Source organism: Contarinia nasturtii, unplaced genomic scaffold (assembly GCF_009176525.2).
Source record: "Contarinia nasturtii isolate CC-2019 unplaced genomic scaffold, AAFC_CNas_1.1 Cnas_scaffold_1182, whole genome shotgun sequence".
In the NCBI taxonomy this organism is placed as follows: domain Eukaryota; kingdom Metazoa; phylum Arthropoda; class Insecta; order Diptera; family Cecidomyiidae; genus Contarinia; species Contarinia nasturtii.
Window position 1 is genome coordinate 2531437 of NW_022198526.1, and position 24746 is coordinate 2556182.

General features: G+C 33.7%; 1 protein-coding gene across 7 annotated transcripts in view; it reads left to right on the top strand.

The window, feature by feature from the left end:
- LOC116344729 (autism susceptibility gene 2 protein homolog) overlaps nucleotides 1-24746 on the top strand; it is a 221564-nt gene that overhangs the window by 174475 nt on the left and 22343 nt on the right. Inside the window, exon 1 of one of the 7 annotated variants that reach the window (XM_031773416.1) lies at nucleotides 5631-5672. The exons of the other annotated variants lie outside the window; for them this stretch is intronic. Within the exon in view, the coding sequence (XP_031629276.1) occupies nucleotides 5646-5672 (27 nt within the window). The 5' untranslated portion in view covers nucleotides 5631-5645. Of the gene's footprint in view, nucleotides 1-5630; nucleotides 5673-24746 lie in introns of those variants that run through there. 7 annotated transcript variants of the gene reach the window in all.

Here is a 24746-nt window from a genome sequence, read left to right on the forward strand (position 1 = left end):
AAAAAAAATCTATGTTTTACAATTACAGAACCCCAAGGCAATTTGCCAAAATAGCAAAGCACAAAAATTTACCGACAAAATTTGCCTCATCTTTTTAAAATAATGAAAAAAAAATATTGTTACTTTTTTCTCTGTCTTTCGTATAAAAACCAAACTGAAATAATGTTGAAATGTGAGCTGCTCAACTTTAAATTAACTTTGCTATCGTTTGGCATAGAATGTGTTATTTAAATAGAAATAAAAATTCGATACGGAAAAATGCCTTTGTAAATAATTTGTATTGTATATTCTTGATCTGATATGAACAAAAAGCTAAAGAATCTTCAATGACAGAATTCTAGTTGAAAGATCTTTTATAAAGTAAAAGTTTTTGTTGCATGGATTTTGTGCCAGTGCCAAATAATGCTTACACTTCTTCGCATACATCAGCATTATTCGACAATTGAATATGCGATACAATGTTGCAGTGTGTTAAAGTGACATTCCTGAGGACAAATTCCATCGTAACAAATCTGGTGTGCGCATACAAAGCACATTGGAATTTGAATATTTGTGTAACAGCCACAGATTCAACAATATTATTTCGAATGACAGTCAAATGCTTGTGAAGAGGTTGGTGTTTCAAAACTATCTGGACAATTTGTGGCACATTTTTGCAGCAAGTTAAGCACACCAGCCATTCCAATGGAAAATTTTGTGGCGAAAAACCTGCACAAAGCCTCAAGTGCCATACACAAATTTGGTTGCATTTTGGTTTGGTCTCAATCAATGTGGCATGAACAGAAATAGAAATTAAAATTGAAAATGAGATATTTGAGCAATTTGATGCATGCGACGCTGAAATAGGGTCAATCAATTTTAATTAGCGCTGTGCCGCAATTATAGAAAAATATCAACATGAACATGTTTTAATTGAGACGAATGATGAGCCAATGAGAAAATGTATGTCGCAACAAATCAACCGTAGCAAAAGATCAGCCATTTCAATCATATTTTTATTATGATATTGTTGAACAAACCGGCTGCCAACATTTTTGTTGGTTTCAAAACTTCGATTTAACATGGGAAATGTTGTCAACATGCCAAATATTTACATCACGAATGCACGAATACACAAAAATATAAATCGAAAAAAGAAACACAAGAACTTGAGATAGAAATTCGATTGATGTAGCGGTCAACACCTCTAAACCTTGTTCACTCTGGTTTTACAATCTATCGATTGGGCTGATTTTAATTTATCGATTCGCCCAATAGATCTGACTAATATATCAATTTACACACTGCAGAGACAAACTTGTGGTCGGACTTTAAATACGATCCGAAAACCATTACCAAAGCAATTTATTTATATTGATGTTGCTACGTCGCTCAATTCAATTCGATCACATCGAAATATTCGAAGTATCTCTTAAATCTGCCCACATTCACCAACGATGAGCAAATTAGAAAAAAAACCCACTAAAATGTCTTTGATACTTCACAAGAACTTAGTTTACATCGAAAAACTTTTGGCATTCTTGACATTTTGAGCGAGTCGTTTCAACATTTTCAATTCTTCTTTCTTCCTTCATCGATTTTTATGAATAAAACGGCGACGAATATATTGAGAATATAATCATGATGATGCGCTGATAATAACAATAATAATCAACTAATTTGAAATCGACAACTTTAATCTATTTTAATGGTTTGTCTAATAAATGACCAAAACGGTGCCGTGTCTCATTCTTCTGTGGCCGATTAATTTCCATAAGCTCTTGAATTAATCGAATGGACAATCATTTCAGCATATCTTTTTCTTTTCTCGAATCGCTTTGATTATTATTATTATTTTTTTATGATGAGTTTTTTTTATCGTATCTACAAATATCTCTCTATTCGGGAGCAAAAACAAAAACGATATTGTAATTTTTTACTCATTTGAAATGAATCAACAACCACAAAAAAAAAAACTGAAAAAAATAGTTTTGGCCACCAAAAGTTGTATTTCAACGAAATCCCCAAACGTCTTTTTCATGTATCTCTTTTTGACAAAAAACTAAAACGAACAACATTTTTGTGGTTTTATTCGAAAAAAAAATTCCACCAAAAAATGCGATGCAAACGAACAATTTCCTTGTGCTCACATCGCAAATTAATTGATGTGACTGCATAAATTTAGTATTGCGAATGTGTCGCACAGCATGACACGAACGGATGGCGAACAATCGAGTGTTAAAACGTCTTATCTAAATGTAATAAATTTAAATGAATTCATTAAAAATGAATGAAAATGAGACGCAGAGAAGAAAACGACGAAAAAAACTTAAATAAACTGAGCAAAGAGAAAAAAGGCACCAGAAGGATTGCCGCTATGAAACATGTGCATCGATAAAATCAAAAGAAGAAAAGAAAAGAGAAAAAAGACGACTGAGTCGAGTTCGATGCCAACAAAAATTATTGCTCTTGGTCTGACCTCATGCTAGCAAATTTATTGCCTTAAATCTCAGCGTCAAACATTTAGATAAAAACACACAATGTACAAGCATCTATATCAGATTTCTGCGTATCTATTTTGAGAGCTGAATTTATTTGCGTAATTTAGTGGTATAGTCACTATCGCTCAAGGACCGAGCTCAAAAAGCGGGCTTTAGTGGCTCTTGAATGAATTTGATCAAAACAAATTAAAATAGCTATTTCCATCCATTCAAATTACAATATTAGTTTTTTGACAAGTTAATAAATAGATAAACTCCACCGTTTTTTTGGCATCGACAAAAAACACGACCAAATTACATTTATGCTAAAATTATTCATAAAAATGGTGAAGAGAAGAAAAGGCGTGCATATTTTCGAAGCAATTAGCATAAAAATGATTGGATTTCCCTCTGGCATCATAATTTATCAAATTATTAGAGTTAATAGGACCGAAGCACATGCAAAATGAAAAAAAAAAAAAACAGTGAATAAAATTAATTTCTTATGGCAAATTTTAGCAGTGACAAGAAATAATCGTAAAAATATGAATGATGTTCAAATATACACAGACGTAAACTAATCTACGTCTCATTTGCTTGCTACTCGTACGCTCCTACAGAGTTTCGACTTATTCTGTCATCGTCACCACAAACTGCCAAAGAAAATAAAATCATATTTGTTTATATATTTTTTTTCTCTCCTCTTTGTTCCGAGAGAGAGAAAGATCTTTTTAAAGATTGCAGTAAAAAAAAGACAGCGAAGAAACAGCATTAAATCTCTTGAAGAAATGTATAACACACATCATCAATATAATTAAAGTGAGCCATGAAAAACACACGCCAACCAAACGGCATATTTGCCAACATCTGAGAATCACTTTTTTTCTGGCAACGGATCAAACCAGCTCAGCAGTTCACAGAGTAAAAAAAACAGTGTAGAAATGAAAAATGAATTTGTCTTTCGGATTACACAGCGTGTTAAAATATGATTCGTTCGAATCGTTACAAATTCATTTCAGCGTTGTTAGTTTTTTTTATTATTATTTCCCTTCTCTTGTGTCTTTCATCTCTTGGCATGTTTTTCTAGCTGTTTGCACAGATTTTTTTGTTTCCCCTTGTAAAGAAAATGTGAACAACATTTTTCAGCAACACACAAGAAAAAAAAAAGAAGATTAATTAGGTTTTCGTAGCTGCGACGCCACCGCATTTTCATTTCCGATTCAACGAAGCGATCACCACATTAAATAAATTTAATGTGATGAACCCACCAAATTTGTATCATCTTTAAATAACAATTTACACTAATTTATAAATATGAACTGGCACCAAATGATCGATGAATGGAGAGCAAATTTCAAAGAGAAAAAAATTCGAAATCATTAGAGTATGGAAGATTGGGCCATTTTGCATTGGCACAGAACAAATCACGAACCCAGCTTTAAAAGTCAAATTAATTATTGATTTGACAATGGCGAAAATAAATCTTGGCGAGCAACGAGATGAAAGACGGCCAAAAAGAAGCGGAATTAATGAGCCAAGAAATGCGTGTTCATCCCGCGTATTTTGATCGAATAACAACAACAACAAACAACAAAATTAAATTAATGAATTCCGTACAGAAAATATCCAAGCGATGCGCATACACTCCCGATGAGATTTATTTCGCTTGGATGTCGGTTGAATGTTTGCTGTTGTTTACTCTTCGCTTCGCGCTCATGAAAATGGATTACGGTCGGAAACTCGGCAAATAGGCAAATAGCAATTACAATATTTATAGACATGGGCTCCTGAAAGAAACCCGAAAGAATTCGAATGAATAACTCCGCAAGAGATCAAATCGACCGCATAAATAAACACAAAGAAATTGTTTAATGCTCGTGTGGCATATTCACATAAACTGTGGCAGAACATTCTATCACACATATGTGATCCGTTTTTTAGTTTTTTACATCTGTTTGTTTTATGTTTGTATATTCGCTTGCCTGAACTATGCTCGATCGATACTTTCATATTTTGCTTCGAATGGTCTTTATTTATTTATTTATTTCTTGAGTAGATCATTTCTAAACCGCATCTCGCACACAAAATGTGACAAAATGTGAATTTTGATGGTTTATTAGTGTTGATTTAGTGCGACCAAAGACGCAAACTATTTTTGTCTCTAAGACTATGTATGTCCAGATTGTATACCAACACGACGGCATATTGGCAGTATTGTGTGAATGGCGCGTGTTATATGGACGTTTTGATTTTACTATGGATATGTTGTTAATTCTATGAGGCGTTGATATCTTTATGTTTTTCTCTCTTTATACTCTTCGATATAAAGTCATTGTGGTCTCTTCGTCGCATTTGTCGCCCCACTCAGTCACATATATTCAATCAGTCGACTTTAACGTATGTTGATACATTTTTAAAATGACACGTATGAAATTCCCATAAATCATTGTATTGCAACACTAGTAATTCACTGCCTCTGCATTGCATGTCGTCAGCTGTAACAAGCCTAATCTAAATGTTATATTCTTGAAACGGAATTAGTTCGAAATGCTTTTTTTGTTATTTTTCGTCGAATCAGTTTGCCGGGAATGGTTGCGGAGGTTGCTGCTTTGAAATGATCAGTATGCGTAAATGGTTTATTGACACTGGCGAGAATGTTTTTAAAGTATTAAGTGTTATCTCGATAAAAATTAAAGGTATCAGCCGAAAAACGTGTTTAGCTCGTAATTTCCTTTTATATTCTTCTTTTTCGGTTTGGTCTCTCTGATTAAGTGATTCGGTGAAATGCGACACAAGGCAAATGCCATTGTTAAGTCCAAGTAAATTTTGTTAATCGGATCGCATTTGAATGAAGAAGATGATACTAATGAATTGTGTCATTGAATGATGTCTTCGCTGTATATTTGTCACAAATCTTGGCAGCAGAGCTCTTAAGAACCAGATTAAGTTTTCATCGTTTGGGCAAGACAAACGAAACAAGAAAAAAGCATACACCAAAAAGTGCTTGACACACTCAATGCGCATTAATGTTAATTCTCCTTCATGTTATCTCATACCATAAAAATAGAATCACAACAAATTTGTCACGATAAATTTTAAGTTTTTGTTGACTTTCATGCATTTCGAGTTATTGATTTTATTTCCGTTTTTTATTTTCAGGTATTTTTTGATGATAACACTTCAAATATGGTTGTACGAGCATCATATATTTCGGTAATATATCCACTCGCATTTGGATGGCCCATTTCAATAATCACTTATTTATCGAAATTTTCGAAAATCACTTTTACATCCGCCAAAACAATAATTAAATGTGTTTTATATTTAAATACAAACAACTTATTTGGCTGATGTAAAAAAATTCAATCGCCAATAAGATTTTAACACTTACTTTAAAGTGGTATTAATTAAGCAAAATTAGTTGATAGCAGTTGAAGTTCATTTAAATGTTCACATCAAAGTTAAACAGTTAGCAAATGACAACGGCAAAGTGCTGGCACCAAAGTTTTATGCGAAAGACAAGTCAAGAAAAAATAAATAAATAAAAGATTTGGTATAATTAAACATCGACTTCAAAGCAGTAGGCACCAACAAAGTCTCTTCATTTTAATTCGATTATTTTTCTGAACAATTTAATGAACGAGATGGGCAAATAATAATGAGTCAGAAGACAGAAATGTCAAGACTCTATAAATAAATTTATTTTGTAATGTATGGGATGGAAGATGTGAATTGGTACCCATCACACACAGAACACGTTAATTCAGTACACTTCAAATCTCAAGTGAATAATATCGGCACGTCAAAGTAATCAAATTAATTGCAAATTGATGCTCACTGACAAATCTAAATCAGTCACCGAACTGTTGACATTCGAAAAGTTTCCCATACCCTGTCGGATTCGGTCGCATTGTCACATCAAAATTGCACCGATGACATTTGAACCGACACATGTGAATGTTGAGATTCTTTATTCAATGCGATTTAAATCGCTTGATTCGACAGTTTGCATTGGCATTTAATCGTTCGTTTCATGCTCAAATGTGTTTAGTTCAATTAAATTTTTATAAGCAATCGTGTTCTACCACTTTTGCTACAAATTGTTCGCGTTTTCCGATCGATTGTGCTGGTTTTCAAATCGAACTCCAAATAGAGTCCGCTTTCGTAAAGTGAGAGAATAAAAAAAAACTAGCACACAGCCAACTGAATGAAAAATGCGAATTGCTTGTGATTTATTGTTTTGAACAGTAAAATGTAGCGATAAACTGGCAGCTCAACAACGTAATGCACGGCGCATACAAAATATGTTTAGTAATCCAGCAAACAAAAACATAAACAAGTAACCGTTGTGTTTCGTTTTTTTCTTCTTGTTTCGATTCGTGTGTTTTTCGTTTCTATTTTCACGAGTGATTTATTAAAACGGGAACGATCATGACTCCGGTGTGACAGTTAAGAGATGGTTTGGCGCAAAATGAACGGGAATGATAGCAAAAAAATAAAGGCATGTTGACATTTCAGTCAGCAATTCATTTGTAAATGTGCATTTTTTTCGTCTATTCCGTTTTTTGTACACTCGGCCTCTGCATCGCATTTCAATTTTATGTCTGTTCGTGTGTATGTGTCTTTGCTCGTTGTTTTTTCTATGATGTAGACATAAAATTATGTGCTATATTGTATTTACATGCTAAAAACCGAACAAATATCCTTTCCGTTTTATCATTCCGTTTGCTTGTTTGTTTTACACATTTTGTTGTTAAAATTTCTGTTTAACGAGCAGACAAACTTGTACTGAGTACTCAAACACACACACACACACACTCTGTGCCAGTTCAAAGAACAAAGAAAAAGGTCGAATGCTTTAAGCAAATACGAAATGAGTATCTGTTTGTGCCGATAAACAGAAATGAGTACCTATAAACTTAACCAGAAACGCAGAACATAATCATCCACACAAAATTGTACAAAACACCATGTACAGGTACACTCAAGTGCCTTCAAACGGTGTTGACTTTTTTTCTCTTCATCGACGCGATATTTATTTTACTAGAAATTCTGTTGGAACTATTCATTTTCCCAGAAGCAGTCGAGAAATTCGGAACGTTCGAATCTTCGTAGATCAAAGACTTAGGGCAAAAAAAACGAAGCCTACGGGAATTGGTGAAAGAGATACACAAAAAAAACATGAAACCAATCAGCACCTCCTACAAATTCCGATGTTTCTTAATGTAATTTTTCTTGTTCATTGTACAAATGTAAAAAAAAAGGGAAAAAATTGTTGCTAATGAATACCGCTGAAAATGGCAAAGGTTAAAATCGCTTAATGTTTCTTGTTTGTTGTCATTGTTTTGTTGTGTAAACAAGAGCCATGTCATTGCTTGACTTCTTTTCGTAAACATAAAGGAAATGTTATGCGCTTTTTTGTTTGATGCAACATGAATTAACACGATATACGTGTACAAAGCTATCGATATATCGCATGAACAAGTGGAATTACTTATTGTATTGCAGCACGTTGTATGGATTCGCAGCTATGTAATAGCTTACTGTTCGGTTGTTGGTTTCCCATTCGTTTATTTATCTTCTTTTTTTTTTTGAAATTCACACTAAAGCTGTTTGTACAAGAAAAACACTGACAAGAATACACACCACACAGAACTAAAGCCATTACAAGCGGATCATTTACACGAACACTGTTGATGAGTTGTCAACGATATTCGCAACGGTTCAGTTTTGTGTCAGTACATATGATATCGTCGCGTAAATGGCTCGATGTGTGTAAGCACATGTGTAATTAACTTTAATGACATTTAAAAGCTTTTTGGTCATTCTCGACTACTCATATGACATGGTAGATGAGTTTTCAAGCGTATATTGCGCTAAAACTCATCACATCATAGCAAACAATTAGTGGTAACGAATTATAAAACGGTCTATACCAACGCTTCAATCTATTTTGTTTCGCATTCTTCTGTGACATGCACTCGCACACTCTTTGACTTCTGGAAATGCTTTTCGATGAATATTTCCAAATCGACTAAAATTTGTACAGACAATTTTCGGAAAAGAACGTCGCCCAATCCTCTCAAAAATTCACTTCTTCCAATGTGTGAGAGACATACACTTTTGTATGGCAACATCGATTCAAGCTTATTTTAATTTTGCAATAACCACGGAACCAATTTATAAAATGTTATCTCAACCTCTATTTAACACCCTCGAAATGCTCATATACTCCGTACCGACAACAACCAAATGATACATAGACGTTATTTTCTCTGTGAAAATGTGACGAATCTTTGATCATTCTGCATGGCAAATGTTGGCAAGGCAAAACCTCATGGGAAATTTCCACGCCTCATCATATGTCGCGTACTTAATGCTATATGAAAATGGTCTTCACACGCAAATTTGTCATTGCATTCGAGCAAGAGGGTATGTGCATTTCAATATAAAAGCCTTTTAGTGAGCTAATCGTTTTGTCCGCACAGAAGCATTATCGTCTCGGCTCTCATTCATTTAAAGCATATGAAAATAACAATAAAAAATGTGTCAGACATGCACCAGCGGCATTTTGGTGTACTTTAATGGAATTCAAAGTGAAACTGTTATGTTGAATCGACACGATAAGTCTGAAACTAATTCCGTAAACACACTCACCGTGTAATATGCAAATGACATGTTTTTCATTCATTAGAAAAAGCCCTTTGCGTGTGCTGAATAAATTAAATGAAATAAGGAAGAGAAAAAAAAACGAGTTGGGTTGAAAAATGAAGAAGAAGAAAAACAATGGACGAAACGGAATACCGGTAGCAAGGAAAGACCGCGTTATTTTCTTTTCATCATTCTCACACAATTTTCGTGCCAGCAAAACGTTTATTACAATGTCAAGAGTTCATTAATTTTATTTACCTTAATTATGCAAATCGATCCAATATTCGAGTACAATAAATTTTACATTCTTTCTGCAAGTTTTCGTTTTTGCTACGCAATGACCAAGATGGATTGTTTTGGCCATTATTCGTTGGCACATTCTTAAGTGGACGAATCGGGTTTCTTGTTCAAAAGAGCGAGAAAAAAACACACATAATATGTAATTGCAATGAATTAACATGAAAAACATTGTTTGTGGCGTGAACATTTTTTGTAACATTTTGTTTGTACTCGAAATCACGAAAAAGAAATAATGGTTTTGATCTACTTTATTTATAAAAGCGTCTATATTTGTATAATAAAAAAGAAGTGATAGATGGATTTATAATGGCAAATATTGAAAACAAAATCAATAAATGCTCCTCATTTTTTTGCACATTAAGAATTGCATGAAACATGACGATCAATTCCGCAAGAATTCGGATAACATGATGAAACTAGGGGAGAGATTCGACTCATAGTGCTTCCTAGTTTTTGAATTTATGTATATCCCCCATTATTGATAAAATCCATAATGACGAACTATGTCTTCTTCTTCGAACAATCGAAACATACATAAATGATTGGGCCAAAAATGCCTAAACAACCAAATAATCATCAGTAAGCAAACATTATTCAAACAATTCGCATGTTTCCAAAAACGAAACCTCCAAAACCTATTCAAATGCGTATTAGTTACACTAGCTTACATGTCTTAATGTGGCTAAAATATGTGGCGAAAATTCCACATAAGAATACCACAGCGAATCGTTCAATTTCAGCAGATTTTTGTATTGTCGGCAAACCGTAATGCTCTGTATTTGTAGCATGTATTCAAGAAAAGCATAAATATAAATGTTACAGACGATTTGTGTGTTTCTTTATTGTTGAATTCGCTTCAAATGTTAACAATGTTATATGGAGCATTTGTGTGTACTCTTGCACAAGGATAATTTCCTCTCGAAATGATACGGATGATGAAGGAAAAGTCATGTTTGAATGCATAAAAGCATGCATGCTGTGAAAGATGTTCACCATAACAATTTGAAATGGTATATATTGTAGTTTGTGGCGCTCAATCGTCATAATTCATTTGAATTTTCGTTGTTATTGTTGTGATTACATACGTGAATCGCTCGTTTTTGTTGAGCGAACAGCATATTCAGAAATCACAGAACAACGATCTCTTAGCTCTTTTTTTGTGCATGTTCCCCATTTTATGATTTATTGACTTGTCATGACAAACCATTTCCTCGGCAATATCTTTCAACCCTCTGCACCGCACCGCTGTATTGGGTTCCATTCTTTTTATTGGATTTCATACTTGATATGGGAATATTCAATATATTTTCAAAGTTTTTTTTTTTTGCTTCGATTTTTCTTCAGACGATATTTTTATTTCGTCGAACAATGAAGGTTGGGAACATGCCGCAATTTCCATTAACTCGGCTTATTTGTGCAGATGAAGCCCGTCATTCAAACGGTTATCGGGGAAATAGAGAGAGGGAAAGGGAGCATATTTAATGTTCACAACTTTCTTATGTCAATTTCAGCCATTTATGAAATTAGATATTCTCTTTTTTGTTGTATTCTTTCCCCGTTTTGCGGTAATCGTTTCCCAATCGAAGGGTCGCAAAAAGGTTTCCAAAATTATGCTGAGAAAATTTAATATTCCATCATGTACATAAATCGAAACAAAATTGAATTTAAAATGAAGCAAAAAATAAATGATGAAAAAAAAAATATGGTAAACCTTTTTATATAAAAGAATGAAATGAGATATTTATTCTTATTGAATGCGTTCGACAAATTAATATTGTACGGAAGCCGTAAAAAATTACATCAATTCATTCGAAGCAATTTTAAAAAGGTATTACATCATTACTTCATTTTAAAGTGAAACTTATGTATAACGCAGGTTGATGAAACAGGTAGAATATTCATTCTAATCAAATTCTCACCTTTTTTAGTCAATTTCAAAGATTTTGTTGAAATTTTTACTGGGAAACATATGAAACAAATCAATATATCTTGATAAATGTTCGTATTCATCACTCTCGATACTTTTATCTTGTATCAGTTCACTTAACATCAATAGTAAATAGTAAATATTATTTACTGGTTTCCATCAATGATAACAGTTCGACAAATACAAGCAAATCAATCAATTTGGAAGGAAATACTTCCACAATCATTTGCATTGAGATGTGTTCAATAGCTTTCAATCTTATGGTCGGATTTGATATTTACATTACTTTACGTTACATTGGTGTACACAAATATATGTTTACTTTGATTTTAGAATGAATACACCATCAGCAACCCAAAGTAAAGGTGAATGAACTAACAGAATTTGCTTTTATCGAATTACCATCCGGATTTACCGAAATAGTGTTATGAACGGATCGATGATTTTCGACCCAACAATGTGATTCCTTTTTTGTTCTTCGAACCAAATAGATGCTAGCAAAAAGAGTTATCTATGATATCATCTTCAATTTATCTGTATAAAAACACATTGTGCGGCTGATTAGTTTCATTATTGAACATGAATGGTGCCATATGTTTCACTGCACATAATGGTGTTGATGCTGTCGAGCGCATCCGGTGTTGGTAACCATTTACATATCAAAAAATGGTTAAGCTTCTTTTGAAATTGTGAATCATTTCTATAGCAGAATTTTTAATGAACAACTTTTAATCCACTTTACTTTTCATATCAAAATGGGTGACCACGTTCTGAACGTAAATTTTATACTTTGATTCTCTTTCGAGATTCATTTTATGATGAAAAGGTGAAAAGAAAAAAAAGCATCAACCAATGAAACATTTTTCCAATTTGAATTCAAGTGGTATAATTGAAGTGAGAAAGAGAGCAACGAATGGTTGTTACAAAGCCCTTTACTCAATTTTTCTGTTGCTTTTAATGTCCTTTGATATTATTCCGTTCAATGCCACAAAGAAATATGCTTCCATTAATAGTTTCCATATTTTTTTTGCTCTCATCTCAATTCACAGGAAAATGCGTGGTTTTTATGGTTACTCGTTTAAACCTTGTGGCAAATTAATTACGAATGTAAAAAAAAATGGTTTCAGTACCAATGCGTCGCATAATGAATGAGCGTTTCTGTCATCGAAGTAAATTATTTTTTCCCGACTTTGATGACCAATTCCATGTATTTCTCGCATCAACAAACCCAGAACCATTTGCCCATTGAATAATACTTTGACAAAAAAAGAGCTAAAAATTGGTGTACAGAAAAAGAGCAGCATATTTTTCATACGATAACAAAACGGGACGAGAGAAAAAAAAAAAATGAAACCATACCAAATAAACACAAAACGGAACAATCTGAACCATTAATAAAATCTAGACTCCAATTTTCCTTTTGCATCCGTAACCCCGTTGAATTGTAAATTCACAGAGAACAAACTGATTCGGAAGTGGAAAAAATTGCATAAAAAGCGGATGCGTTTTTTTCTGCTTATGCAACAATACACAGTTGGAAGATGAAAAAAAAAATGCTCAGAACTTTTGTTTTTATGAGTGAAATGCACAGCACTTGGAGTGCGCGTTCAAAGCGAAAAAGTTATTCTCCAACGGAAGTCATTCGTAACTGCTAAAGTACATAAATTTTTAGCATTCACAAATGTACACCACTCATATTGTCGCACTGAACATAAACAAGTCTTTCAACATTCATTCGTTTTTCACTTCGAGAAATTCAAGACGAAAGATGCCAGAGAGAGAGAGAGAGAAACCCTCAATGCACTTGCTTTTTCTACGTTTTGATTCTTCGTGCATTTTAAGTTTAATTTGAAAATCTTTTTTCCCGTTAGTTTTCCTCGCGCTAAATTTTCTCTTTTGTCTTGACGGTGCATTAAAGTCTCGCTTGGAATGCATCAAGATTCTTTTTTTGTTCCATTCATATTCGGTGTGTTTTCAATGTTTCCATTTCGATTATATACATACACATACATTTGCCATAAGATTCGCTCTTATATATTCAGTTTGACGCGATTTTCCATCCACTTGCGTTCATCGCACTTTTTTTTATTTGTATTACATAAAACATGTCTAAGAGTGCTGTGTCTCTCTGCTCGCTCATCGCTATTTGCATAAACGCTTTCCAATTAAATCGCTCTCCTTAATTAAATAGAGCCATGGAAACAGGAGTGGTAATGGTAATTAAAAAAAAGTGCGGACTTTTGAATGAAGTACCAGTCAAAAAAAATGTTCGGAACAAAAAAACGACCAGAATCTGTAATTATGGTGACTTGTATGTTGCTTCTTTCTAGGAAAACATTTGTACACTTTTTTTCTGTCGTTGATTCTGGCTTCCGTTTTATCCTTACTTTTTTCTTTTTGACGTTTTTTGACGAATGAACTTTTTTATGTACACACAGAGAAAATGGAACGACATTTTCCAGCAGTTTTTGTCGGGTCTATTTATGTAAAATTTATTTATCGTTCTGTTCTATTCTATGCTGTGATACGCCTTTTCATGTGTTTGTAAAGAAGGTGGTTCATACACGTACTTAAATTCGTTCATTATGGCATCAAGTGCGACAGCGCTGAAATTATGCGGGGGGAAAAGACGGCGAAAAAAAAGCTGAAGTACTCAGCCTTTGTGGGAGATCCTCCATTGTTGCTGATGCAGTGCTTATTTTCCTTTGCCTCATATCCCTCTCTCTCTACCTCTCTTTTGCTCTATGTATTCATTTTTTTATTTAATTTGAACGGTGTTCTTTTCAACTTTGTTTTTTCTTTCGCTTTTTCAATTTCAAATAAAAAGCATCTCTTTATAAAAATGTTGGTAAGCGATGACGGTGGCAGAAAAAAAACGGACTCATACAAGAAGGAGAAAAGAGCGACAAATACTGTTAAATTATGCGAGTGTTACGTTTGCAAGAATTTTTTTTCTCGAAAGAAATATTTTCGCATATTTTGCGCTTGGTGTCATTGTTCGCTCCTTTGGATTGTGCTCCAGTTGAAATCACTGCAAATATTTACCATGACAAAAATGATAGTCCAGCTAAATTTAGTTTCATCCTCTCCAGAGAAGACAAGAGACTTTTTTGCTCTATGGTTCTTTATCTATCCCAAGCTCATTTCTTTGTTCGGCAACATGAAGTGTCTCGCTGAACAGAATCAGTACACTCGGATTTGCATTTAATCTGAACATTATCGCGCGCACAAAGAGAAACGATAAATGGATAGACAAAAATAGAAGCGGAACGAGAAATGCAAATAATTTTTTTGCAATAAAACCGAAAGAGCGAAAAAGAAAAAGTTTAAATTTGACTATTCTATTCGAAGTTTATCTGCTCATTTTCCATGGAAATTCAAAGTGTGCATGAAAAAAACTAAAGCGAAAGAATACTTTTTAATGTGAATTTTGTAGTTCGATGGAAAAAACCCATGCGCATTCATTTTCGAAATGGAGTTCTGGCTGAGATGGTTGGCGGATGGGACAAAGACCGAAAATATAATCATTTCAACTCGAATACGCCTTTTTTGCAGGTATAGCATTTTGTAAAGTGCAAATTGCTGCCAGATGAAAAATGGATATTTGTTCACGTTCTCATACTTCGCAATCATCGCACGAATTGAAATATTTTGTACATTTTCTTTCGGCGAAAACTTTTATTTATCTTCACTTTTGCGAATTTCACAATTTTCCGGACACTTAAATGTTGTCGACTATATTAAGTTGGAATTATCAAGTCGCCATCATTTGAATCATTTTCGGAGAAAAAACTTCAGAGAAAAAGAAATCACGAATTTTCAAGATTTAAATATTCAATACAGCGCTTAATAAGAGAATTAAATAAAGAAAACGATGGAAAAACTTTATGCTTTGCTGCCCTTTATTAAAAAACATTTGAGGTTCGTTGACGATGAGGGTGAAATGTTTGAGTTTTCTTTCAAAAAGGGAGAACACAAAATCTATTAATTATTAAAAGATTATGAAGATAAATATTGGAACAGGAAAAACGAACGGAATTGTGAACAAAATTGAATTACTTCTGTTTCTTTATGGCCGACACAAAAAAGGATACCGCGTGTCGACTTTAATCTTGTTGTTTTCGTTGAAGCAACGGAAATGGATTGAATTTTTTTTTTCGAAATGTGAATATTTTCAGCGGTTCCTTTGCATACATAAGAAGATCCAGCGACTCATTATAAAACACAGCACATCATATTTCACTTGCCACTAATTTTGTGGCTCGCAGCTTTATTTTTGCCACCGTCTAATTTTCAAATAATTTAAAATTTGTTTTCGCCTGAGTTGGTCTCCGCCACCGCCACCATCATCAAGAGCCATATTTTTCGACATTGCATCGTAATTAATTTTCAGGCACACAGACACAGACAAATGCGGAGTATCCAAAGAAACGAGGGTAGAATTTATAAAAGGAGACTTTAACATAAGTAAAACAAAAACAAGTACAGCAGAGGAAAAAAAATCAGAAACTTCATTTTTGAAGGCAGATTAAATGAACCATCTTGTTAAAAGACTCAACGTAAAAGGAAACAGTCTCTTTGGACGGTTGTTTTTCTTTCATTCCGCCAGCGAACGATGGAAGGAAAGAAGACAGCGGCCCCTGAGCAGGTTTCTTGTTTCAAATCGTGTGCTGTATGTAAAACACGGTTCAACCTTCGTGTTGTAACGATATTGCAAGTTGAATATAATTATCCGTTGAATTTATATGGCAACGCTCATTTACCGCTTTTTTGATTCGATGCATTGGGGTTCTGTCTTCTTCTCATCACAATCATACGACGCAAGTGAAGAAGAAAAATAATATATATAAATGAATACAAATTGCCATAGTCAAAATACACAACGTAAAAATAAGAGAAGCTTATGGTTCTTCTACAAACATTTACCAAATGAAAATTACTACACGATTTCGCGTACATTATTTTGTGCGAAAAAAGAAAATTTTTATCTCGCGGCCATCATAATGTTCCCGTGCCTCGATATTTCTCCGCTTTTTATTTGGTCCGATAGAATGAGAGAGAGAGCCGAAGAATAAGAAAAAAAAATGTGTATAAATTGACGTAATATAAAATGCAAAGTAGTTAAATAAGAAAATCCACTCGAAAGTAAATATGCTTAAAGTCTTTATTCTTATGGCACATTATGCAGTGTCGATGTTGTCGCGAATATTTCATTTTGAAAATAGATGTGATGAGGGTATTGCTCGCCTCGGTTATCGAATCGACATGTAGCGGCCAACACACAGAGAGAGAGATATCTGATGCCAGCGCACTTCATAAACTTATGCAAGCAAAATTTATAACAAGCGCACAATTTATCGACATCAACGTTTTGTGGCGATACCGTTATACGCACACTGGGTCTGACATAAACACCCAGCGGAAGAAAATTTAAATGAGGAAAACAGAAGAGAGAAGAAAATAAAAAATGATGATTGCAACAACAACAAAAACAGTCACATCCACAGCAGCAAAAACAATGACGACGAAGATGGAGAAAAGCCATTAAAACTTTTTCAAATTAAATTATTAGCGCAAACTGTGGCTTTGGTCGCTTCTGTGTTTTACACAAACTTTTAATAAAGAATCGGCGGTTTTATCAATGCAATAGCATTTGCTATAAAACAAGCGATTCGAATTGATTGACTGACTGTAGAAGGGGGACACGCAGAAAATGATGGAACTTTAACGATCTTATGAATTGATTTTTTTTTCAGTCAGCGTGAACGCTTTCTTCAAATAAATCAATGAAGTTCATCCGGGTCTCGATTTTAATGCCCGCAGATAAAATGAACGCAAACACATTGAGTGTAAATTGACGAAAGAGTAAAACGAAATTGCATTTCTTGATTAAGATTTGTCATACGCTAAACTCGAAAAATAGAAAATGTGTGAATTGATTGAGATGGATTATAGTAATGCGGATCAATCTTATTATTGTTCGCTTTGACATCTAACTTAGGTCTTGACATTTGCATACAAATCAAATTATCGCCAATTGCAAATTTATTTGGCCACACCAAAGGCATTTTAAAATGAACATCACGCGGCAAAAATCGTAAATGTGAATGGCATTTTCTCTCAATTAGCGTCGATTAGCACGACCAAGTGTTATAACTGTCCATTTTGCTACGTTTATTGTATAATTTGCTATCGCCGTGGAATATCCAATGCACCCAACGGACCCATAAAAACGCTGCTCATTTTATTTTACGATAAATTCATTTATGAAATGATCAAAGAGACAAAGTGAGCAAACAAGCTGGCGAACAAAAAAAAACTTGACGTGAAATAGAAAAAAATGGAAATAAAAACAGGAGAAATAGAAAAAAAGAAATCAGTAGTTGTTCTTGTAAATTATTTGCCATTACGTAAACCTCAATTTCGTGCATTTGATTAGCACGCTAAACCGAATAGACACACCTAAATAATATTATAAGTAGCCGCTTATTGCCACAGTTGCACATGGCTAACAAAAATCGAAAAAAAAGCGATTGAAATAACCGCATGCGAAACAAGAAACCATGCAAAAATTCAAATATATCTAGTTTCAATGAATGATAAACGAACTGATGTTTTAAACAAACATTGTAGTTGGTGTCGTGCGCCATTATTAGCACTTTGTAAGCATTTAATACATGTAATTAATTCAATGGAGCAAAAAAAACACACCAACAAATGCAACAAGCGCATACTCAACGGGCGAAAAATGATTGAGATATTTGAATTGGGTTTGCAATGGCATTGGCACTTTAGTTTCGATCAAATGAAAACAATGTTGTTGTTTTTTTTGCGCGTGCGATAATTCTGATCAAATACACGCCTACCGAAAAGCGTGTTACTTTTTTTCTGCTCTCTCGATTTTCGTTACGAGCAAATCGAATGCATGTAATCAAAACATAATTAACATTGTTGTTGAGGCCTTTTGATTATTTTCGTTCGTCTCTTTTTTTTTGCTTTTCGCCTGTTCACTTTATTAATTTTGATTCAATTAATTGAGAGCCGTGAAACCCACAACAATAGTTGGTGTAAATAGCCGGGACAAAATTCAACAATAACACAGCATTTAATTCATACACGCTTCACTTCCAATTGTTTATATCCTGCATCGTTAAACATTCAAAAAACGCGCACATTTATAGCGAACGTATAGTTTAAAAGCAGCCACATCAAAACAAAAACATCATGTTAACATGCATTTTGTTATTCAAATCAAATGCAAAAACACAAAAAAAAAACAACAACAACACGAAATATCATTCAGAAGAAAAGAGAAAAAAGCAACAGAAAATTATGTAGTCGCTAAAAATATGCGGCGTTGATCAAATGCGTTGGACGCCTTTTTATGTCTGCATTTCTGAAAACTAATAATAATTCGAGAGTGAACCACAATACCTAAACGCATGTCCAATGATTAATTGAGAAAATTACATAAATTTACACGTTTTTTTTCAAGTATTTTTTTGCTTCGTTTTTTAAAATTTAATTCAGTTGGTTTTTTTCAGTCATTCTCGTTAACTTCATTGAAGCGTAATTTTTGCGAAAAAAAAATATGATTTTGCATAAGCCTTGATGCCTCAAACACGTTTCATCTGGGCTTATAAATAGCATATTTTGCATAATGTCGGTCATTTGCATATGCGCGCTCTGCCAAGTGAACGAACGATCCCCATCCAATTGACCGAGCAACAAAAACGAAATTCATGTAAATAATTAAATAATTTAGCGTATTACGAATTCGCATAAATTACCTGGTATTTTGTGAATAATTTAATGAGATAATATAAATTATAACAACAAACCCACAATCAACATGACATGATTTACTTGTGCGACAGACACGCGTGAGATATTTCCGAGAAAAAAAATCGCATCATTTACGAAAACAAAACTTTTTCATGTTTTGAAACATTTTATTATGTGTTTGTGTGTGCAGACATCGGTGTGTGTGGTAAAATCAATTGGAGATAGCGAATTCAATTATAAAATGGGTGGAGAAAGACTCTATTCGAAGTATCAGTGTTGACATTTATACGAGATATTTTGACATTATTCATTATTTATTCGGTTTAGTTTGACATCGTATATCTAGTTCGAAACTGTTAAAATTAAACACAAACTGTTTGATCAGCTTGGCAAATAAAACTTATTTGAAAAAAAAAACACACACTTCATTTTGGCGCCAAGAGAAAAAACAATTCCATAAAAAGTGTTGAACTCGTCAATATTTCTATATTTGATTTTCTCTTTGGGTATTTCTACAATCCTTTTCTACAGCATCAAAACTTGTTCGTTTGCTTAGGGCTTCTACATGATGTGGTGTGTGTGTTTATGTGAAACGGAATTCATTTCCATTGAATCAAACAATTGAAGCTCAAAGTAAACCAGACATTAGGTTCGAGCTATGCATATAGCGGCTGCTATTTTATAGGTGCTATTCATAGGCGCTATTTAATTCGTGTGCTGTATGTAAAACCGAGTAGGAATATCATAGCCTACTATTCTTTTGTACATTTCAATGTGAGTACGAGAGAGATGTAGAAAATAACGCACAATATGCATAAATGCATTAAAACGAGATCAATAGCGCCTATGAATAGCGGCTATGAAATAGCAGCCGCTATATCCATAGCTCAAACCTAATGTCTGAAGTAAACGATAAACATTCAACAAATGTGTAATAAATTTGTTTGGTGTAATTTTTTGTTATTTGCTTAGGCGCATACAAATACACACATGCATACAGCAAATGTGTTAATTTGTTTCATAAATTCAATATCATTGAACAAAAATTTATAGCAAAAATTAAATTCAAACAATATTTTTCAATTTTGAGCTCGTAAAATTGTTTGCGATGCGAATTAAATGGATTTAAAATGCCATACGGTAATCCGAATGAGATAAAACCAAGATGTGAATGAAATGGCATGAAAATTGGTTTGGTCGATTATTATGGGTGCAGAGTCCAATGCAAAATGGCAATTGCACAAATGCTTGAATTGAATTCTCAAACGACGTTTACTGCACACAGCACAACGAGATCGTTTGCGTTCACTGGCTAAATTATATGTAACGAGACGCGTGAAACGATATGAATTGCAAAACATCATTAAACTGCGCCTCATTAACTATGCCAACTCACAAATTAAGTCTTAAGTGAGAGTAATATTCGATGTTTTATCTATCGTCCGTATATATGAATGTATAAACGGTGATTTTTTTTTATTTTAATTGAATTTTATTGCATGTTGACTCAAGCGAGTCAATCAAAGCAATAACGAAAAATTTTCAACGAAATGTTCTCTTAATATTAAGCATAACCAGAAGCCACGGCACATTTGGCTGTGGATAAAAAAATTATAGTGATTATTCATTTCGCGCGCCCACGACGATTATATTGACTGGATCCATTCGCTGCGCTTTTAATTGATTTTAATTTTCAATTCCATTAAAATTTAATTACACATGCAAATTATGTTGTCGATAATTTATTGTAGGTGCAGTCGATTTTTTTTCTCCTCTCGCCTGTGTCCATAATGAAAAAAAATCCAGTCGCACGTCATTACTTTGAAACACAAATGCACACAGCACAGTGTTGTGGGAGCATAGGCCAGCAATTTTTAAATTAAAATTGATGTTAATGTATAAATTAAATTATAATTTCTATACGGTAAAAAAAGTGCACGCCGGAGAATTTAATGAGCACGTAAAAAATGGAATTTAATTCCGAAGATATGTGCACAAGTATGGTAATCATCATTAATAATATATGCATGCTGCAATTGTGGAAAAAAGCATATGATTGTGGAAAAAGATCGAAATATATAAAAATACGTTTAAAAACAAACGGTTTGAATATTGAGTGCCTAAATATTGTTGTTTATTGCGAGAAAAAAGTTTGAAATATTTCCATGGTATCGGAATGTGATGCGCATGCTTTCATGATTATTGGAGTTGGATGTTCGCTTCCGCGTCGCTGAACAAATATGTATTTATTTATTACGTTTATCAACATTGTATGTGTGCTGTGTGATATGTGCGCCCTGCACACTGTGTGTGTGTGTGCATTATGTTCATGGAAAATCTTGATGATGTTCAATTTGGTTTAATAATAAGCGCATATCAAATGTGTATCGGTTGATTGCTATTGTTAGCATGATTACATGCAACAATGAATTCCACTTTATGATTGCACCATTGAAATTCAATCGATGCGTCCATTGGAATAAGAGTGAACAAAAAAAAGACCACGAACATTATAAAAGCGATCTGGCTCAATGAAGAAAGAAAAAAACAACGGCGCGCACATGAAAACACAACGAATTTAATTGGTTGTAACGATGCGGTGTGATCAGTCATTTGTAAAGTTGTAATGCAACTTTTTACAACTTTTTACAACTTTTTAACACTTTTTGTCGATCTGCTGAAAAACACACGAAAAATGTATGTTTTCTGTCGACCGCGTGATTCTGTTTGGTTGCGCTTAAACGGCCCTTCCATTTTCCGACATTTTATAAGTTTTTTTTGCACTCATAAAAAAGCAAATAAATAAATATGTAAACAATTTCTTGCATTTTAAATGTAACTTTGAATATAAATGGAATTGCTCATTACAAAAATGAATGCATTTAATTTAACAAGGAGCGATAAGATTTTCGTAATTGAATTTGAGCAGTGTTGTTGCTGAGACGGTCTTTATGTGATTTTATTACACTATCTCTTGAATATTTTTTTTTCTTCAGAAAATCACAGAATTGCATAGCTGTGTCGTGTGTCACATGCAATGTAGTAGCGCTATGTATCGTTCAATTACGATTCTGTAAAGGCAGCTATTTGTCGGGTGTCGGCGATGCGCGCAATTTTCATGCTAAAAACTCAATTTCACGATCTGTTAAACATGTTAAACGTATTTTGGGTATATTATTTTTTTCGTGCATTGTTTATCGTTTCTTGCACATATTCATTCAAACGATACAGACATTTTTGTTTTGTTTCAATGTTTACTTGATTTCGTTGCTCGACAATGTTGTCGGTTTATTATTACGGTTTTTGAGTGTAAACTTGTAATACCCAATTTTGGGTTCCCAAAATGATAATAATATAAAATGTATATATTGTATGCTCACGCCATTGCTTTCGCTCTCTCGACGCTTTACATCATCGTCAGCTCTTGGCAGCCATTGCCGCCTCTTTTTCACTCGAAGTTTTCGGTTGATATATTCTATATGTGTCATTGGCATGCAGCATCCATTTATTCACTGCTTAAGATGCAGCCATAAAATGTTGCAAATAAAATTTTATTGTCAATGCGGTGAAATGAAATGCAGCAAATGTTGTTGGTGTGCGGTTTTTATGTACTTTAAGACTATGAAAAATTGAAATATACATTGACTGCAGCATTTTTTGAGATCAAAAACGGACATTGTAGCGTTGAAATTGACACGGAAATATAAAATCAATTGAAATATTCAATTCCATTTGAAAAGTGTTATCAAAGCCATTCAAATTGACGTTTATTTTACTCAAATACTACAATGTATCCAATATATTTGCATATATTTTATATTCTTGTCTTATTAGCGACATTAATTGCACAGCAAGATTGATGCGAAGGAGAGAAAAATAGCGATGGAAATGGCAGGCCATCGCATTCATTTAGAAAGGCTAAAAAGTCAAGCCAATATGATATCTGACAATTTAAATCTTTATTATTGACGAGTTACGGGATTTTATTGATGTAGCAGCTGACGCAATCTACATATTCTTACATCAAACACTCACTCTTTTATATTCGAATCATAGCCTCCGGTCTATATCATCAAAGTACAAGGTTGTTACTATACCAGAGCGTAGATAGTCTTCGCATGCACTAGATTACCACATTGAGAATAGTTCATGACCACAAACATTCAACGCCTTCGTTTTATTATCTCTGCCATCTAGCCATTTTGTAGTGTTGACGCTCGTTTTTCAAGCTGGCTTGGCTTGATGGATTCAACTATGTTTGTCGTAAAAACCCGATTTCTCTATTCAGCATCGGTCATAAATGGCATCCATAAAATGCTCATGCTAACACAATAACCAGACCCATGGGACAAAACGAGGCATGAAACGGTATTTGCAGAAATGTAATACAATTTGCCCACTAATTTTTCAGCCATCTTTCCGTGTGTCGCTTGCACTTTATTTTTGTCAAATCTGTGTGTGTATGTGTCACATGAAATACCGAAAACGAAAAGAAGAAAAAAAATCAACCACCAGCTGCCATTAGCAATGATTGCAACATCAAACAGAGGGAAAAAATCGTTAAATAAAAAGCAAACAAAAAAAAAATCATTTTATTTGCGTTTTTTTGTTGGCTGTATTTTTTTTATGATGGCCACATTATTTCTTTTTTTTTTTCAACGATGCCAAGGAAAATGTGTGTTAAGCGTCTCACTGCACAGTTAAATGTCATTTAATGGCATCATTATGGCACCATCAAAATTTCTCTAATTTTATTTCATAGCCTCAGCTGCGGTGATATTTTATGATTTTATGCTAAAAAGGACCGACCAGACTGTATTATGTACTTCTTATGACGATAATGGTGTCAACGACTTTCCATATAATTTTTTATTACACAAATAAATATTGTTTTTTTTTTTTTGGCATACACCGCCATGAATTTTGGGAGTCACTTTCAGTTCACGAACAACACAAAAATACTGAAATTATGTTGCCTTGAAATGGAACGGACGGAAGAAAGAAGGAACCAACAATAGTCTTTTTTTCTGCTTTGAAATATTATTCGCTTCGGTAGAATGAAGAATGAACAGAGAAATTATACATTTGAACGAATAAAGCGCACGCAAACAAAATTCCAACCCCTCCGAATAAATACATCCGAATGTCTCTCATTTATGTGCAGAAAATCCTGTGCGAATTTAACGCATGTAAATCTCAACATCCTAGCGAAAATCTAATTAAATAAAATGTTTCTCCCAAGGTGAATTCCATAAAATATAAACGCTTATAAAACTTGACTAATTAAAGTTGGCCCGATTTTTTCCTTTAATTGTAACAACTTCGTCGTTTCCAATTAGAACAGTAGCAATTTACAGGTAGTCTCACTGTGATAGCCCCAACAACAACAACAAAAAACGGACTCAGACGGAATCGGAGAAGAAGCATGTGACTGCGTACAAAGTTTAATGTTTTAATTACCTGACTTAATTTAATTGTAATTTCATTTTGGAGCAAACAGACAGCGCCAACAAAATATATGTGTGTATACCAGTATACAGACACCAAGAATGAGAATAAAAGAAAGTTTTGGCTTGATTCTTCGGAACGGAATTTAGCTCTGGTTCGTTTGTGAAATGGTAGAA